The 20,382-nt window shown below is 34.5% G+C and overlaps 3 protein-coding genes across 4 annotated transcripts; 2 read left to right on the forward strand and 1 right to left on the reverse strand.

The window, feature by feature from the left end:
• The first annotated feature begins 1,004 nt into the window (after window positions 1-1,004).
• LOC102659476 (pentatricopeptide repeat-containing protein At4g08210) lies at window positions 1,005-5,172 on the forward strand. Its single transcript, XM_014774992.3, has 2 exons — window positions 1,005-2,673; window positions 4,473-5,172. The coding sequence occupies exon 1, from the start codon at window positions 1,488-1,490 to the stop codon at window positions 2,121-2,123; it is 636 nt and encodes a 211-aa protein (XP_014630478.1). The 5' UTR covers window positions 1,005-1,487; the 3' UTR covers window positions 2,124-2,673; window positions 4,473-5,172.
• Window positions 5,173-6,697: 1,525 nt separating this feature from the next.
• On the reverse strand, window positions 6,698-8,842 carry LOC100817333 (uncharacterized). Its single transcript, NM_001317619.2, has 2 exons — window positions 8,006-8,842; window positions 6,698-7,560 (listed from the first exon to the last, which is right to left on the reverse strand). Exons 1-2 carry the CDS (start codon window positions 8,670-8,672, stop codon window positions 6,947-6,949), a joined length of 1,281 nt encoding a protein of 426 aa, NP_001304548.2. The 5' UTR covers window positions 8,673-8,842; the 3' UTR covers window positions 6,698-6,946.
• Window positions 8,843-15,462: 6,620 nt separating this feature from the next.
• On the forward strand, window positions 15,463-20,120 carry LOC100788990 (serine/threonine-protein kinase MPS1). 2 transcript variants are annotated; one of them, XM_014774994.2, is made up of 6 exons: window positions 15,463-15,613; window positions 15,698-15,898; window positions 15,986-17,022; window positions 17,309-17,509; window positions 17,935-18,096; window positions 19,434-20,120. In XM_014774994.2, exons 1-6 carry the CDS (start codon window positions 15,529-15,531, stop codon window positions 20,004-20,006), a joined length of 2,259 nt encoding a protein of 752 aa, XP_014630480.2. In that variant the 5' UTR covers window positions 15,463-15,528; the 3' UTR covers window positions 20,007-20,120. The 2 variants fall into 2 exon arrangements, with proteins under 2 accessions (XP_014630480.2, XP_040871010.1); XM_041015076.1 differs by having other exon boundaries at window positions 16,046-17,022.
• The last annotated feature ends 262 nt before the right edge of the window (window positions 20,121-20,382 follow it).

A 20,382-nucleotide genomic window follows, 5' to 3' on the forward strand; every position in this document is an offset into this window, starting at 1 on the left:
TGGTTTGAATACCATACAAAGAAGGTCTTAAGAGTTACCGGGGAGAAGAATATATTGTATGATTTTTAGTTCTATAAATAAGAGGAAACAAAAAAAAAAAACATTAACTAGAAAAAATTATCAAGAGGGATCTCATGATAAATAACACATCCGTCAAATTTTGGTTTTTAATCGAATTGAATAGTATTGTATGATTCATGCAGTTGATTGCGCAGTGAGACGTAGAATCATTCATGTAGGCTAAGATTTAAGAGTTTAGCTGTCATGCATTGTTATGAATTTCATTGTCAACAAATAAAAAATATCCTAAATGTAAGATAATTATTATAAAAACTGATTTGAGATTCAATGACCGTAAAAAAAATGTTTATTTTATCTGTGCACGTATTATTAATTCTTTTAATAATCAATACCAAGAGGATAGAATTAACTTTTCTATGAAATTTTTATTTTAAGATGTTGCACAATCCAAAATTTTAGTATCTTTGTGTTTTATTTTTCTGTTCCATGTTCATCTAACATTTGTGAGTAGAGGTGTAATTTTGGTCCAATATTTTTTTATTATACTAATACAAATTTAAAAAAAATTGAAAAACAAGTCTGTCATAGATCAAGGATAAAAAAAATGTCAATATGAGGACCAGCCATGGTGCAGCAGTAAAATTGTGCCTTGATGACTTGTTGGTCATGAGTTCGAATTCGGAAACAGCCTATCCCTCCCCCATATGATCGTGAGCACACACAAAATAAATATTCTTTTCAAATACGATTTATTTTATACATAAAATTAACTAAAATTCAAATTATGTATCACTTCATTAAAAAAATACAAGCTACTATCATAAAGTTAAGAGTTAAAGCAATCTTACTTGTTGCTTTAGTTTAGCGTTAAAATAGAGTTAAATAAATTTGTTCTTAAAAGAGTTGAAAAGAATTACTACTGGTCTCTACTAGTATATTACAAGGCTTATGTTTTTTGCTATAGTACAGTCAAGAAAAAAAATGTTTTTTGCTATGGCCGTTGCATTAAATTGAGTTCATTTCAGTAAATATCCGGGAAGTGTTTTTTTTCCTTTGATATAAATATATGTTCATATATCTTTCACACAACTCTCAACGTGTGAGTATTATTCGACCATTCTTCGCAAATTTTCTAGCTGTTTTTAAAAAATAGTGTCAAAATACTCAAGGCTCTCTTTCAACGATCGTCCTCTTATCCTCAGCAATGCTTACAGTATGGTAATTCAATGCGTAATGGGTTGGCAATGGATTTAAACCAAATCCAGTTAGCTTTACGCTCTTGTGGACGCTTTCAAGCTATCAAACATGCCAAATCACTCCATTCTCTTATAATAAAACTTTGCCTTTTCAATCACGTTTTTCTCCTAAACAACATCATCTCTGTCTACGCCAAATGTTCCCATTTCAATGATGCACGAACCCTTTTCGACGATATGCCTCAGAGGAACATAATTTTCTAGACAACAATGGTCTCTGCAATCACCAATTCTGGGAGACCCCACGAGGCTCTTACCCTCTACAACCACATGCTGGAATCCAAAACTGTGCAACCTAATCAGTTTTTGTACTCTGCGGTTCTCAAGGCATGTGGTCTCATGGGTGATGTTGAATTGGGCAAGTTGGCTCACCAACATGTATCTCAAGCTAGGTTAGAGTTTGACACAGTTCTGATGAATGCCCTTTTGGACATGTACGTCAAATGTGGGAGCTTGAGGGATGCCAAACGAGTTTTCTGTGTAAAAATTCCACTTCATGGAACACCCTCATTCTTGGACCATGCTAAACAGGGTCTGATGAGGGATGCGTTGAATCTGTTCGATCAAATGCCAGAACCAGACCTTGTTTCTTGGAATAGCATCATTGCTGGTCTTGCAGATAATGCTAGCCCCCATGCATTGCAATTTTTTTCTATGATGCATGGGAAGGGCCTTAAACATGATGCATTCACATTCCCATGTGCCCTCAAAACATGCAGTCTTCTTGGAGAGTTAACCATGGGGAGACAGATTCATTGTTGTATTATAAAGTCAGGGTTTGAGTGTAGCTGCTATTGTATATCAGCATTGATTGACATGTATTCCAATTGTAAACTATTAGATTAAGCAATGAATAAATATATTTGATAAGAACTCTCCTCTTGCTGAAAACTTGGCAGTATGGAATTCTATGCTTTCTGGGTATGTTGCCAATGGAGATTGGTGGAAGGCACTCAGTATGATTTGTATACCTTTTGTATTGCATTAAAGGTCTGCATCTATTTTGGTAACTTGAGGTTGGTATTTCAAGTGCATGGATTGGTCATCACCGGTGGCTATGAGTTGGATTATGTTGTTGGAAGCATTCCTCCTAAATAAGATATTTCCAGACAAGTCACTGATTTCAAACTTATAAGGAATGTTATGTGACTGAAATTTGTACTGTGAAACAGTCTTTATGTTTTGGTGACTGTCAGTTCAATTAGAAGGTAAAAGCGCAGAAGTCTCAAATTTTAAAGGGCATTTAGATGGAAGATACTACAGTACTACACCAAAGAATACAAGATTAAGTATATGCAGCAATTCAATCCGATATGCTTATTATACTTGCTATTGCCATGAGGTTTCACGCGTTCAATGTTTGCCTCCCCCAAGAAAAGGGTACAAACTAAAAAAGGTAAATACAATAGTACTTTCAATAGCTTTGTTCACTTATAATTTTAATTATATTTGGTTTTCATTAATCATTTTCAGTTTCATATTAACTACATAATAATTAATCATATACAACATACCAAGGTTATAAAACCCTAGAGTTTACGCAGACTCCTGAGAGTTCCATAGACTCAATTTGTAGACTCAACTCGTAAACTCGTAAGAGTCTACTTCATATAAAAATAATAATAAAATATATATAAATAACATACTAATTAAACATTTCAACAATATAATAAAGCAAAGCAGTAAATCATAAAGTTTAGAATATTTAAATAACCAAGTCTAGCATTAATACATCACTAGTAGACAATAACTTGTAGAGGTTATAGTAGTGGTAGATCATTCTCATTCAAGATTTAATGTTAATAGAGAACAAGGGTGTGAATTTTGTATTTGAGAATAACACACTCAATGAAGATATGTTGAATGTTAAACACACGGAAAACAATAAAAAATAACTTATATTTTGGTCTAATTTTTTTAACTTGCTAACTCGTTGACTCGGTGGTAAACTCTTCCTAACTACTCCACTCCCATTCGGGATGGGTGCCAGAGCTTGTACGGCTAATTCTTTATATATAACCTATCTTTCCATTTGAAGGAGTCTATCCCACAGCTTAAGTCTGAAACACTACTATATCGGACGAAAAGTCTTTCCCGGCCTCACTAAGTGGATCTGGTGCCCACACTTTAGATAGTCCCAAGCTTCTTTTGCTAAAGCACATCTCCCGAGTTTACTTAGAGTTTATAGAGTTTACTCAGAGTCTACTAAAAAAAGAGTTTACTCAAGAGTTAACTCGCAGAAGACAAGTGAACTCATAAACTCGTAAGAATTAGTAAGTTAACTCGAGAGTTTGATAACCCTGCAATATATTAATTCAATTAACTACTTACATTTGATAATAAGCACTCATTTAAGAAACTCAAACTTTGTTAAAATCAGATGTGTCAGGGTCACCCCTGCCACTTAAAATTTGTTATAGTTCTAATAGTTATATTAGTACCTTTTATTGGTATTTTTTAAGTTTACTTGATCTTTCTGTACACTAGTATTGTAATTAAACAAACTAACCTTTTCTGATTTTTTTTATGCTGCATTCATTGCTGTTTTAAGTCATAAGGTCTCTGCCCATCTTTTAGCATGGTTAAGCAGCTTGACATTTTTAGCATATGGGAAGATCGGTCTATATTATTTAAGAAATACTGGCAACACATTCTTTTAAACACCCACCCTTTATGTAGAGCATTGAATCTTAGTGAATGAATTAATGAAGAGTATGTAGCTAGCGTTTGTCGTTTTATTTTTATCATTTAAGCGTTATAGTTCTTTTTGTTTTTACAGTGAATTCTCTAAATACATAATTCTAAGAGATTTAAGATTATGATAATAATACAGACGGAAATGACAATGAACTAAAGGCTAGGCTTGATTACTGGTTTAGGTTGACTCTTTTTTTCTTTTTAAATAAATTTGTCTCTGTTTATCTGCCTATTTAGGAGGTTAAAAATAATTTTAACATAAATGGGAATACTAAAGACATTTGATAATCTATGTATTACTGTATCTTATTAAGTAATAAGTGGATAAAAAGAAATGAAGGCTGTTGAAACTGGACAGAACAGTAAGTTGATGATACATTTGGCTTGGAGTTGACTTATCTTGCATGAATCGTTCTGTATTTTGGGAATTCCACCGCGGACTAACATCATCACTTTCTTTCTATTTTGTCTTCTCTCGTTCCGTCCCATTTGCCCCAGTTTGAGTACAGATTGAGACACCACTAAGCAGCAACGATAACCTGTTGGGGCTTGACAAGAACCTCTCAAGCTATGTCTACCACTTTTTGGATTATTTGATCAGAGGGAATTCTGAGGACCTGGTCCGAGGGAAACAACGACAAAAACACGTCGCTCATTGTTTGTTTTGCAACAATTTTTTAAAGCCACAAATTTTCTTTCTATTATCTTTTACATTACTATGTTTCAATGTTTCAATGTTATGTATTAGGCTTGGCCGTGATTGGAACTATATAATGCACAAATTTGGTCTTTCCAAGCCACATTATCTGCTTCGTATTAGTTGCAAAGCTTGAACAAGTGGGGGCACCTAAATTAGGAGAACTTGGGAAGCCACTTAGCAAGTGCAACATTACAGTCCAAACCATATGAACCTGACCCATCATGAGCACTATGCAAACACTAGGGACATGGGTGGGTCCCACTTAAGAGAAGAGAAGATTAAATGGTGAACCCCACCTCCTCATCTCATCATCACTCACAGTCACCGATTGCTTCCTGCACAAGGCCGACTCATTGCGGTGCAACGTCTCCACCGTGCATGCTAGTGACAGTGGCAGTGGCAGTGGCAGTGTCTTAATTACATGGAATTTAATTTTTGAAGCCTTCCATGGAATTTATTCTCGTGCCATGTTTATTTCTTTCTCAATCATTGCACCCACTTTTGTCTCCCCACTCGCACTTTATTCTGACTTCCTACTATAGCTTTTATTTTTGTTTCGATCTAAACAAACAAGCATGGCATGTCAAGTTCTGATTCCTTCACACTTTCCAATTACTAGTAAACACTGCAAAAATTACCGCGAAACTCCCACGCCAAAATGCTTTTCTGCCCACTATTTTCGCGCCATATTTTGTTTGCTATCAATAAGAGCTGAATGGTCAGTGAGTAATCTAAGCTCAAGCAGACCTCTTAGTAATTTGCGATCTTTTACATGGACCAGGTAGCTACATCATAACGTGGCTTATGATCAGCGCCAAAGAAAACAAGAGTTCTTAGTAATTTGTGTTTTAATATCCACAATTCTCTTGACATTGGCGGTGGTTGTTAAGCCCATGCTGATTTGCGTAACTTTGGGCATCAAAGGCCAATGCGATCCTTAATCATAATACAATGAGTACAAAACATGAGTCAACTTGTTCCGGATTCGATGGAAACACACCACACCACACAAATCTAGATCTCTGATAAAAAATAAAAAAACACACAACTTAAAGAGAAAACGAGTACTTTAATAAAACAAATAAGCCGAAACAATGTGGTTTCAATAAGAAGGGATTAGAATATGAAGTGGCCTTAGTTTTATATATATGTATATTAGAAGTGTCCCTAGTCTTTGGAGTTTGTTCGCCATTGTCCCATTGACTTGTTTTTTCTTGGTACACACAGACTTGGATTTTGACCCTGTCTATTGTTTTCTGCACTAAAAGGGTTACCGGGGGCTTCCACTAAGTGAGATGTGAGAATCGTAGATGTAAGCAACCTTTTTGCGATTATGGGTTAAATTATAAAATGCTTTCTACTCGCTTACCTTTATGTGAAGTTTACAAAAATATAGAAAGATAAGAATAATTCGTAACTTTCAAGGATAGTCTTTTTTTCTTCTTTCAAATTTCAGACCGTTTGCTTCTTTTTTTTATCGTTGGAGAAATTGAGCGTTGAGGATGTAGAAGATTGTTGACCTCCCCCTCCACAAATCCCTTTCTATGAGATTGTTTTCAAAAAAATGGAAAACTTTGGAATTGTGTGAGTTACTTCTCAATTATTTTTTTGTTTTAAAAACTTTTCTAAAATAATTTTACATTACTCAACAATCCATTTCTCATCTGAATTAAAAAAAAATTAAAAAACAGAAATAACTAAGAAATGTTTCTTCAAGTGTTCTATTATTATTCTGAGGAAACAAATTTTGGAAAACAAAAATGTGCCCATGGGATATATTCTTTCAAAGATGTCGAAGAAAGAAATTTTAAAAAACCATTTTTGAAAAAAGTTAACAAACAAGTCGTAATTTTCCCAATAGAATACATTTCTACTTAAATTTCCCGTTTGACTGTCTCAGAAAAATAGTAGTTTGATGGAGTCAAATTATTAAGCAGATAATTAAAGCAAACTTCATGGTGGAAGTAAGATTATATGTTCTGTCCGTACATGCATTGAATGGATAAAGTAAAGCCACTTCTTGTAACAGCTAAATCTACAGTCACATAAATAGGATTATTATGTGGTTAATAATTGCTGTAGTAGTAGAAGTAATATACAGTGGTTGATTAAGTCTGCCATGGATTGGAGAGTTAGTGATACCCAACAACAAATACAAAAATGATCTGAGACCGATCAAATACTCATCCTTAACACAAGAAGATGCTACAACTTTTAAAAGAGTTAATTAACAAAACAAAGGAAACGAAATTAATTCAACTCACAGCACATTTCAAAAGCCTCTATAGATTACAACAAAGCAAGGCAATATAGCTTTAGGGTTGAACACAAGCAACTCATCCAAATTAGAATAAGCTCCAACAGCACCGGCAACAGCAACAGAATCATACTCCTCCATGCCACCTTCTGCATTCTTCTTCACCCTGCCTGCTATCACTCTACAAACCAGCATTGCCCTCTTCTCCTCACTCTCCTCCACACACGCCGCCTTGTCGTGAGCCTTTCCACTCGTCGCCGTCGTCAAGATACCGGCTCCTCCGGTGACCTTGAACCCGTGCTTGATTATGCTGCACACGTTACACTGTGGTATCGAGTTGCACAAGTTGGAGGAACCGTTTAGGCCCAGGGAGCAATTGAAGGAGGTGCAGTGGAACCTGAGAAGCTCGTTGCCGTCTGCTATGCAACGAGGGTGCTTCTTGGAGAGCTTTGTGGCCTTGGCTTTTATGGAGTCTCTGTACTCTTCGAATTTGGTTATTGTTTTCTGAGTGTTGTGGACCTTGAGGATGCGGTCTATTTTGCACACTGGAGATTGCTTCTTCAGCCAGCTGGAGTGGAATATTATCTCAACTATGTTTTTGCTGGTGTCTTCTGGACCCAGTTCTGAAACTGAAATTGGTAACAGGGGAAAATAAATAAATAGTAAAGTGAAACATATAGTAAGTTATGGTACATTGGTGTCATGATTAAAACCATAGATGGCACACATATCAATATGTCAATTATGGTGTTTATATAAATGAGCACATACATATCACATGATATATCATATCGTACCAGATATGCTTGAATAAACTTTACCGCGAATATTTGTAGCAAAAAATAAGAGTAAAACGAATTAAAATCAACTCATGGAAATTAATTTTGAAGAAGTTAGAGGGAAAAAAATAACATGTTTGAAAACTCGCTAACAAATAATGTAAGCTATTGCTCTTAACTTCTTAAGACTTAAGATCATATTCAAAACTTGAAACCAGACACACCAAAAAATACTTTAAAATCTAAGAGAAAAACTTATTTTCTTCGGTTAAAAGTGCTTAGTATGATATGATACCTGCATGTTTGACAGCCTGGTGATGTTCCAAGCTTTCAGCTTTCATGATCTCACCACAGTCAGGGCAAGAACAAATGCTACTCCTTAGAGAAGGGTCTCTAGTGAAGCCAAGAACTGGGTCTACCACCATTCTACACTCATAACAACCGGAGAGTCTCCTGAATGGCATTCCCCTGAAAGAACCACCGCCAGAAGAAGTTGAAGATGCTGACAAAGAAGAAGAAGAGGCTGACACGGTTCCATTGAGTTCATTAAGAGGTGCTTTCATGGATCTGCTGGAAGCATCGTTCTTGTTGTTGCACCCACTTAGTAACAACCTTTTCTTGTGAACATCTGGGGTTGCTGTGTCAGGCTTTGCAGTGATCTTGGTGTTGTTACAAAGCGATCCTGAGCATTTCATCTTCTTGGATTTCTTGCTGTTTTCTTCTGGGACTCGTTCCTCTTGCAGCTTTCTATGTTCCTGTTTTTTCCTGTTTTCTTTTGCTTCTGGGGGTGATTTTGCTTCCTTCTGCTGCGGCTGATTTTGTTGGATTTGCACATTTCTACAAGCTAGTAGGCCTCTCACCACCCATGAAGGTTGTTTCTCTGTTTTCTGTGCCTCTTGGTTTTGGTTTTGGCTGACATGTTTGGTAATGGTTGGTTTTCTTTGAGTTTTGGGTTTGCTCATTGTGGAAAGAATGGAAGTTTCCTCAGGATAGCAAATGATGGCTTTTTAGAACAAGATGTAGTGTATATGTGACATGTGAACGGGGCTCTTAAGATTGAAGCTTTGAGGAACCTATAGTTCTTCTTGCTGTGGGGGAGATATATGACTTTATGATGAGTGTTTTTCACCGTTGGTTTTTCTAGATGGAAGAGTCCTTTTTATTTTCTAAATAGTGGGAAAAGTAAAGAGGTATTGGCCAACGGGTCCCCCCGCCTTTTTATGCTGTGTCTGTCTTTGGATAAAACATTTTGTGAATATCATAACTCACCATCTTTTATTGCCTAATTCCCACGGCCACTAAAGTACTTGAATTTCATGTTTAATGATAGTTTGATCTTTACGAACTTTTTAAATAGCTGCTACTAAAAATTAAGTTAAATTAACCTATCTAATCTACTACTAGTATGATACTATTTGAAGCAAATGTATGTAACACGATATTTCTTTTAATTGCTAATTTGTTAATTTTCTTTCTATTGTTTCTTTTGACTCTCAGCTTCCAAATGTCCCTTCTAATTAGTTATGATTTGGCTTGAGTCATGCGTGCAAAGATATGAAACACAAACCACGTATCAGATGAAAATTCCAGGAAATTGACATTTGTGTTCAGGAAATTCCACGAATCAAATGGTCCCCCGTGGCTCCTTTTTCTTTCTTTTGGGAGGAAAGGGAGATGGTGTTACGATGAAAACTGACCACAAAAAAGAGAGTAACTTAAATGACATTGGCAGAATTACATTTTTCACTTCCGTTCTTCTGTTGTTTGGTTGAGTACCCCTGGTACTCTTGGCAATATATATATTTATTTTCCTTGGCTAATAAAAAAAGGTATTCCATTCCATTATTTTATCCAGCAGAAAATCACGTTTCGATAAAAAAAAAAAAAAAAAAAAAGTAGATCATGTTGGTGCTAAAATTTAAGATATTAATGCAATATATACATCATTGAAGTTGGTGTATAAGCTGGGTTGTCTTTGCCCTCCGCTGAGATCCATCATTGCCAATTTTATAACCTAGACATTGCTTCCATCATTTATGTGTATAGGAGTTTTAATACTGAATTCTTGAACACATCAGTACCTATGAGCTTTCTGAAGCCGTTAATTTCTCAACATTATTGGAAGATGAATTAAATGAACATTTTTAATACTCCTTCCATCTCATTATAATTGTAAAAAAAAAATTGTTCGAAAATAATTTTTGTTTTTGTTTTTTAATATAATATTAGTTTTTTATTTATATCTCTTATAATATTAATAATAAATAAAAAATCTATACATAAATTAACGATAATATAAAATTATTAATCTCTTTTATCTATTATTATTATTAGTCTGTATAAAATAATTTAGAACGATAATCATTTTGGAAAGATATTTAAAAATGTTAGTTTAAGATACGTACTCCTACAACAAACCTTCTCCCATAATCGCTGACACAGATCATATCTGAACAGATCTAGATACTCTTAACCGATTAATATTGTACTTACTAGGACAAAAAACATTTACATATCACAGCTAGAAAATGCATTCAATTAAGAGTAGCATCTGGTTCCTTCCGAACCCCAACCCAACACAAGTTTATGGGGAGAGAGAGTTGATAATTAATTAGGCTTGTCGCTATTCTAAGCCCATGAAGGTGGACTTTTTCGGGCTAAACGCATTGCACCATTTGCAAGGTATTCCACTAATTACCCCATAATGGTGCCCTCTTATGGGGAAAAGCTGCTTATTTGATTCCTTTTCTGCCTCAAAATCATGCAAGCCCATATGCAATGGAATAAAGCCAGTTACTTTAATTATCATAAAAATCAGTAACAATTTCCCCCAAAATTTTTGAAAAAGTTGTTTCAACCGCTAATTTGTGTAGCATTCCATCTGGAAATTGGATCTGTATAAACATTATGCATTGTATAATTTGTATTGCAAAAGGCATTGGCACAAAACATAGCCGTTGCTGTGTAAAAAGTTTCTGAAACTAAAGGTTTTGTAGTGTAGTAATTATTGTTTACTAAGCTTGCGATTTACACTACGCCAGGTAAATGAAAATCTCTTTGCTCTGAAAGCTGAAGGTAGCCTGTCAAATACATATTTTAATTTTTACCTCTTTTAGTAAGACATTAAGATTAGAACTTTATCATGTGTCACTTGAGCCTTGAGTGAGAACACTTATTACAGAGATAGCAGCAAGGCACCAAGTGTATTTTAAATTTTAAATAAATTACCACGTGAAGTGAGTATGTTAGTTAAAGTGAACTTACAATTTTTAAACGGAAAAACTAAAATCTGAATGGAAAAGCCCAAGACAAGCTAGTACAAAAAATGTTTAATTAAAAAAGGACTTTGTGTTTGTGTGGTAATGTTGGGCCCTTGTGGTCATCAGAGAAAGTGACGGCTATATTTTCCAAAGGTAAGGAAGAATTATTGTGTGATCTTGTAGCCTCTAGGGGCATGTCCCATCCATTGGTTATAGAAATGAAAAAAGAGTAAGGAGAAATCTCAATGGTTAAGATCTCTTGTGGAGTAAGGAAATTGTTTACTCCAACTGCATGCCAGAATTTTTCCAAGGTAACAGAAGAGAGCACGAAATTTGATGTGATGAACAGAGAAGGACAATAAAAGAACCTTGAAATACAGACAGATCATAAATCTGTGGGAAGCAGCGATTTGATTGTTGTTGTCCTATCCTCAGACAAATGAAGAACTAAAGATGGCAAACTATGTTAGGATATTTGGTGGCCACTGGCACTGAGTGAGGGGTTCAAAGTTCAAATTTGAGAATGCAGCATAAAAGAGTTGGTTGAAGGTGTGATTTTTCTATTATTGAAAAATGAATGTTTTATAATATAAGGAGTTATTCTAGTGGCTACACTTGCTTGTTAGAACAATAAATTTAAACTACTACTAGTATATCTTATTTGAATGATAGATAAATTTAGTTTAAATTAGTTTATTAGTAATTTAATTTATTTTTTAGATTTTTTATTTATTTTTTATTCTATTTGTTCCTCTAATTTTTAAAATTAATTATATTTTATTTTATCATCTAAATTGGATTAACCATCACAAAACACACATTTAAAAGTAGGACCAAATTTAAATAACATGACCACTCAAATTAATTTTGATAGCGTCATCAAATTGTACTGAGGTTAAAAATTAAAGAATCAAATTAAAAAAAAAAAAACTAAAAATCAAACCAATTCTAAAAATTAGAAGAACAAATTTAACTTCAAAATAAATTAGAAAATAAAAAACTAATTTAACCATAAATTTCTGACTTTTTCAAGTATTTATTCACTAATTAATGTTTAAATTTTTATTAATCATTTGTATGACATAAATTTATAGTTCTGACGTTTTAAAAATGAGAATTATTCTTATTATATAATTTATGTTTATTATATATATAAAGGTACGGAATTAAATTACGAGATGTTAAATTTAGTAAAATAACATATTTGATCATTTCTTACAAAAATCATATTTTATCACTCTAATTCATATTATATTATCTTGACAATTAAGTAAATCAAATTTTAGATAATTTAAAAATATTTGTGATCTATAATAAAAATTTACGTATTTTAAATATCGTATATATTATATGTTAAAATAAAGTAAAGTGATGAAAAAATATTCTAATTGCATGAAATTTTATAAACTTAATATATTTCATAAGAATTTTTAACACAGTAGTGGGATTAATAAATTTTAATTATTCTTTCTCTTATATATTTTTAACCCTCATTGTTATTATAATTTCTTCTTTTCTTTTTTATTATATCCATCAGTGTTATTTCTCTCTTACTGGGTGGGGATTATGTCTCAAATGAGTGTCAATTTTATTTTTCACACACATATATATAGATGCAGTTATGGACAATTATATGTAGAAGGTTAGCATATATATTAATACAATATAACAAGAAATTTCAATTAGAATATTCAAATAGGAAGATCATTTTGACCCACTCTACTCCAATATATGCCCCTTCAAGATGACTGTGTGGAAGACAGACACACTAATCTTGGACAAATGTCTTAGTCAACAAGTTGACAAGTTGGTGACTAGAACGAATTGTGAGAAACGTGGTGAGCATGGGAAACTACTAATAAGCCACGCACAAAGTGATAATAATAAAAGGGTGCTTCATGAATGAGTGAAACACAGGATTGGCTCATAATTAATTAATTAAGTTAAGTAGCACCACCAATACTATCACAATAGATGGTGGATAAGGGTAACTTGTGTTGTGGAAAGTATTTGGATTATTGAAAAATGAATGCTTTGTGTGTGTGTGTAACACTTTAAATACAAACTAAAAATAAATAAATTACAAAACTTAAATAGGAAGATTATCTTAACTCAATCAATACTCAAACAATGTAGTTATCTGTCTTACCAATAGAACGTTTTTGAAGTGAATTTAACATTTATAACCTATTGTTCGTGATATTGCCACAATAGGTTGCATTGTCTTGATTATTGTTAATGTTGCTCAAGTAGCACAATGATGTATTTTGTTACAAATAATGGTGCAAAAATTTAGTACTTCTATCTTCCAAATCTAAGTGTGTGTTTTGTTCTGTGTCCCCAAAGTGTTTGTGAAAATGGTTCACTGGGGAAAATTTCTGGATTAGAAATAGGTTAAGGGACAGTGGCATGATAACATCTGACATCTGATAGCAAGTGTTTTTATTCTTTGTAAAAGTATTTTTATTAACAAATTTGTTTTATCCTCGCAACTGTGTTATTTAATTCTTGGATGGCATATCACCTCACAGCTTCCTCATCAATGAATATGTTATAATTTTTTATTTATCATTATATGTTATGATTTAAAGTAAGTTAAAACAATTTGAACTCGGATGGAAATTTGTGATTCACTAGCGGTTGGTTTATTAAAGTGTGTTAATTGTTAAATTATATATAGAGATTAGAGAGATATCAAAATAACTAAAAGTCCCTCGTGCTAATTATATACTTAAAATCAATTTTAATTTGTATCTAAACACCTTTAACTTAAAAAATCACTTTCTAATATTTATTATTCAAATAAAAATCACAGTACTTCACAATTAATTTTAACTATAATTAATTATATAAAATCAAGTTGTTCTGAAATCAATTCTACCAACACATATTTAAACACACACTAAGCAACCGCTTTTATAGTACTTTTATCTTTTTTGAAAATTGATTCTTTCCGCTTCAATTCAAGTTGCCCTACAAAGTTGTCAGAACAAACTGTTAAGTATTTCAGTGCATGAGTCCATTGGAAGCAAATAATGTGAAGTCGGAAAGATTCTCTTTGGTTTCTAGGAGCTCGATTTGCTGCTCATGCAAGCATGTCAGTAGCTGCTTGCTTTCTTCTTCTTCTTCTTCTTTTTTTAATATTAGCAGTCTGCTTGTATTTTCAAAAGTGTAAATTAGAAGTTATGTTTATGTACATGTCCTTTAAAGGTATAAGAGGCTTGTTAGATAGGCTCAAATTGAGTGGTTAAATTTAATTATAGCAGTCTAGTGCCAGGGTCAATTTTAAAGGAACAGGTTGTATTCTATTTTTATTGTAAATAATAATTTCTAAACATTTTCTGGATTTTCCTCTAGATACTGAAATGTATAATTGTCCATGAGTAAAATTGGATCTCGGTAAGTACAATCCAACATTAAAAGAAATTATTATCCTTTATTTTTATTTATAGTTATTGCAAAACATACAGATAACTTTCTCTAATGGAAATCATGGATTCGATGATATCAAATTCATTAATTCATGAAATGCAAATCTAATCTCTAATGTTTTTTCCCCCCTATATAGTTATTACACTAACTCCAGTAACATTATTCCCTAATTCATTGACCAACGGTCTCGTATCATTACACTATACATTCTAATCAAATATTTCTCATACTCCTATTTATAGCCACAATTTGGTATCCCTAGGCTTAAGAGTTGTATGGTTATTGAATTAGAATTGTCTAAACCTTAATTTCCCAATTACAAGATTTAGATTACGGATAAATTCTTTAAGAGTAAATCATGGAAAATCATTAAGCATTTATTCAATAACTAGATCAATATAACAAGGATTCAAAAAGGAAATCAATTACAATAACTTCAATTATAAAAACTATATTTCAAATTACACGTGAGATTGAAGAATACAAGTAAAAATAAGTCATTACCAAAGCAACAACCCTGCTCTAATATCTCAGCCAATTTCTCAGTTGTTACACATGTAGCAACTAGATACATGTTCAAATGTTCCTGTCCATGAAGACCAATAACCAATATATTCAGGCAGTTGCTTCCTATACCATGTTTCTTGCACCTTTTTAAGTTTTCGGAAAGGCTTATCCAAAAAAAAAAGTAATTTTACATTCCAAATCAAGTACAGGAAGTAATTGCGGGAGTGCAGGATGCAGTTGCCATAGCCCAATACCAATTTTCAACCTCAGAACGTAGGCAATTGCTTCCTGCACTTCCAGAATTGCTTCTGGATCAGCAATATGGGAGGTGTAGAAAAAAAAAACCCAGAACTTATTTAGAGAACCAGTATGCAAAAGCCCAAATTCTGTAATTAACGTCCAAGCCGAACCCCAACGAGAGCCACAAGGCTTTGCACAGGACCAAGTTTGCTTCGGTGTAATAAGCCCAAGTTATAAGATAGACAAATAGAAAGCCCATGAGAAAGCCCAGGAGGAGTAGCGCGAAAGGATGAATTGAATTTGAATTTGATGTGTTGTTGAGTGGAATTTTAGAATTAGAAGGGAATAGAAATGCGGTGGAGACTGCTCCTACTCCTCCATGGATGGGAAGCCTAACCCGGATTCCTCCTCCACGGACCTCCTCCGCGACGTTCAAGCCGCCTTGAAACGACACCGTCCTCTCGGTCCCTACACTCCCTTTCACTCACTCAATTCCTATTTCGCTTTTCAAATCTCTTATTAGGGTTTCTCCTTACTCCCCTTTTCAGGTACAATGCAGTCCAATTGCATAAGGCCAAAGCGCCCGCTACTTCCTCAAAGAGCATCAAACATTTCTTCTTCTTCCGATGCCACCAATTCTCAAGAGGAAGCTTCTTCCAAGGATTCGCTTATAACCGTCGTCCCTGCTCAAAACCTAGACGCTCAGAAGAAAGTCCAGTTTTCAGTTCGAAGCAACGCTGCCTTGCAGGGTAATTTTTTTTTTTTTTATGTTGTTCTGCTTTTTGCGTATTCCGAATTTGTTGCTGTCATTTCCTGCGATGTGTTTTAATTTACAGATGGAAAGGCCACTGAGTTGGAGAATTTATCTTCTCACATGAGTTCGCTTGGATTCGCAGAAATGGAGTGGGTTGAAGGCAGTCAAATTGAATCATCCTCATCGTCGTCGCTTGGATGCATCCAGCTGGAGAATGTTCCGCAGGCAGCGTTTGACGCGAGTTTGAAATGTGAAAGTGGAGTGAGTTCCGTGCTACCGAAGAGAAGTTTGGTTACCCAGGATCATTTGCAGCAATTCAGAAGTTTTTTGAGTCAGCCCGCGACACAATCTTCGGTGGTGGGACCTTCTTGTGCTACAACTACCTCGGTTCATTCAACTTCTGCACCAATGCTAAATTCAGCAACACGATATTCTCATTTGCGTCAAGATGGTGGCTCAAGTGTGGCTGCTGAGCCTTTGGGGGAGGTTAATGCTAATCCTTGTCCTATAACTGAAGGGGTTGTGAAATCGGTTGATGTTTCCATAAAAGAAACGAATAGAATGTCGGTTGATCGGGGGGCAGAAGCTGAAGTCCGAGCTTCCGGTTCTTGTATTGATGATGCAGGGTTGTTATCTAAGGGGAGCAATCGATCTAAGGAGCAACAAGGGGGTGTGTTGAAGGAATCTGGCAATTCTAAATATACTTCTTGTGATGATGCGAAAGGGAAAGAGGCTGTGGATGTTGCCACTGTACAAACACAGGCTCCACTTCCCACAACCATAACCTCATCTTCAGATATGAAGTTGGGGTCTTCTAAGGAGGAAAAACGTGAGAAGACTGCAAGTAGTAAAGGTGCATCGGGTACCCGGAAAAGAACTTATGACCCTGATTTGTTTTTCAAAGTCAACGGCAAGCTTTATCAGCGTCTTGGCAAGATAGGTAGTGGTGGAAGCAGTGAGGTGCACAAAGTGATCTCATCGGACTGTAGGATATATGCACTTAAAAAGATCAAGCTCAAGGGACGTGATTATGCTACTGCATATGGGTTTTGTCAAGAAATTGAGTATCTAAATAGGCTGAAGGGAAAGGATAACATCATACAGCTTATAGATTATGAGGTACTATCCTCAATGACATATTTCTGTTATGATACTTTGCAGTTCTTGCTGTTAGTTATTTCTGATTCATAACTCTCTTGGATGTCTGAGGAAGAGGATACAGTGTATAACCAGCTTTGTCTACATACTCTTCATTTTTTGGGGTCTTGTGCTGTATACATTTTTAGAAAGAAAAAAAAAAGGATTTTCTTTTGAGTTGATTTTTGTGTGTGGTGTATGGAAAATATTTCTTTATTGATGTTCTAGTGTAGTTTACTTTTACTCAATCACTCAATTTTGTGATTAGGTGACTGACAAGGCTTTACTTGAGGAAGTTATGAAAGGCTCCTTCAGTAATAAGGATGGCAGGGTCAAGGATGATGGATGTATATACATGGTGCTTGAATATGGGGAAATCGATTTGGCTCACATGTTGTCTCAGAAGTGGAAGGAACTGGATGGAAACAACAAAACTATAGACGAGAACTGGCTTCGATTTTATTGGCAGGTTTCAAATTCTATCATGTATCCTGGAAAATGATTTATCATTTCTTTGAACCTGTGTGTTCCATTCCATATAACTACTTTTTTGCCTTCTTTGATCCATCATTGAAATTTCTAGTGCTTGGATTATCCAGAAAGAATGTAAATAACACTTCGATGTCTATATCCCCATCTTCTATGTGTTCTGGCTGCTTAATCAATTTATCACATTTTACATAACATTTGAGAAGTAGTTATCTATTTGTTTTGGGAGGAGGCGTGATCAATTGAAGTCTCATTCACATATCATCACTCGTAATCAGATTGAAACGATCTCTCACACTTGCTGCCATTTTTCTCCATTTCCTTTCTGGAATGTGTTTTTTTTTTTTTCCTCTTGCCTCTGCCAATGTAAATTACCTGAGATCGTTCTGGTGACACCTTTTGCAGCAAATTCTTCTAGCTGTCAACACTATTCATGAGGAACGAATTGTGCACTCAGACTTGAAGCCAGCTAACTTCCTCCTTGTCAAAGGTTCCCTAAAACTGATTGATTTTGGTATAGCCAAAGCAATAATGAGTGACACAACCAACATCCAACGGGATTCACAGGTGATGCTTGTTTTCCACCTCTTTTTTCTAATTTTGACTCACTTGTGTATATGCTATGATTGAACTGGTTATCTCTCTTACCTTGTAGCTTTATGTTGCTTTTTCACTATGCATGTCTCTCTTGCATCACTAAATGCAGTGCACAATTGCATGGTGTATGCATTGCATTAAGTGGTTTTAGTGAGGGTGGTTAAGTTATATTTAGTAGCCTTCCCTTGCATGTATGGTTTGTTCTGCCTTACAAAGAAATTGCAATTTCAGATGAGTTCTAAAGAAAGCAATTTTTTCAGTAATGCTTTGGTCAAATTGACCCCCTCATTGGTTGTGATGGTAATGCTATAAGTTTTTTCGACTCAAGTCCAATTGTTTTTCCTATCATGTGTTCTGATTTTTAGAATTTAGAATAGACAAAAATAATGGTTATTGCAATTGTGAAATATTTTAGCTTTTAAAATAGATTTTTCAGACCTCTTACTGTCTTATTTAAAAGCAGTTTTGGATTCAAGAATGATTTAATCATCATACTTCTTTGTCGGATAGGAATCTGGTAGAATAGAACATTATCGTTTTGGTTTACCAATTCAGGTGATTTTACTGCAAGGACTTAAGTTGCTCTTTTTTGCATGACCAGTTCAGTTCTCTATTAAATTGATATGTTTACTGATTGAATGCTTAGAGATTGGAGTCCTAAACATAAGATAGGTCCTCGGGTGCATTTTAGTGCAGCAGCTGGATAATTACAATTTCATTACTGTTCTTCTAGGTTCTTTTTAAGTAGTTAAAACATTATAAGATACTCCCTCCGTCCTCTAATTATAAAAAATTTTCAACTAATTTACTCTAGTTAAGAAAAGTAATTAATTTAATTCATCACATTAAATCTGTCCTCTAAAACTACTCTTTTCTTATCTGTCTATCCACTTAATTGTTTCTCATTAATGTTTGGAGAGAGAATAGTTAAGTAAGGATATATAGGGAATAAAATGATTAATGCATCTAGAAATTAGAAAAAAACCTTATAAAAAAGAACAAACAAATTTCTAAATTTCTAAAAAGGATCTTATAATTAGGGATTGAGGGAGTAGGATCAACCAAAATAGAAAAACCATGACAAATAGTTTGAGTAAATCTTCAAAACATACACAGTGGCAAACTTTGAAGTATTTTCCCAGGCTTAAAAAGAAAGACCGCATATTAAATAACAGTTCGGCATTTCCTTAAAAATAGGTGAAATTTTAAGAACGAATTTTATTTAAAAATTACATAAAAAACTTCTTTTAACTTTTCATCTAAACTTCCTTGTACTTATTACTTAAAGGTGTTTTGAACTCTTGTAGGTGGGCACTCTAAGTTACATGTCTCCAGAAGCATTTTTGTGTAACGAGACTGATGCGAATGGAAACATCATAAAGTGTGGCCGACCATCAGATATCTGGTCCCTGGGCTGCATCCTTTATCAAATGGTATATGGGAGGACACCTTTTTCTGATTACAAGACATTTTGGGCGAAATTCAAAGTTATAACAGATCCAAATCATAAAATTACGTATGAACCAGTTTCAAACCCATGGCTTTTGGATCTTATGAAGAGGTGTCTAGCATGGGATCGCAATCAAAGGTGGAGAATTCCTCAGCTACTCCAACATCCTTTTCTTGTTCCTCCTGTACCATCTAATCCATCTTTGCCCCAAGATCATACCTGTAAATTGCTACAACTTATTTCTGAAACTTGTACATATGACCCTGAAGCAACCCAACTGTGTAGTCAGCTCCAACGGCTTCTTAGTGACCCACTTGAGAAAACAACTTGCTCACTATATTCACGAGATCAACAGCTAAAACTGCTGTCCCAAATGTCAGAACTCTGTATTCAGCTGCACGAACGTTTGACAAATACTGAAAACAAGTAGATGATCAGGGAAGATAGTGAGTTGATCAGTGGGTGTTCAAATTTTTGCGCCTTTTGTTTAATATATTTTCTACAATCACGATTTTTGCATACTCTAAATTTTCTTCCCACCTTACACCTCTATCTCTTATTTTTCCATTGCATCTCCCTTATTTATCACTTTCTTTCGTTATCTTCCTCCCAAATTGCAGGTGTGGAAAAGTCTTAGTATTTTCTTTGATGTAATTTTTCTAAGTCATTCCACATTTCACGGGTTGACAGTTCACTGGGTGGCATTGTGTGTATTTCCTATTATTCAGATTGGGTTAAAATGTGAAGTGAATCTATTTAGTACAGGTCTTGTATAAATTTTGTGATGTGAGACTTCAAATAAACAA

This window comes from Glycine max, chromosome 4, assembly GCF_000004515.6.
Source record: "Glycine max cultivar Williams 82 chromosome 4, Glycine_max_v4.0, whole genome shotgun sequence".
In the NCBI taxonomy this organism is placed as follows: Eukaryota; Viridiplantae; Streptophyta; class Magnoliopsida; order Fabales; family Fabaceae; genus Glycine; species Glycine max.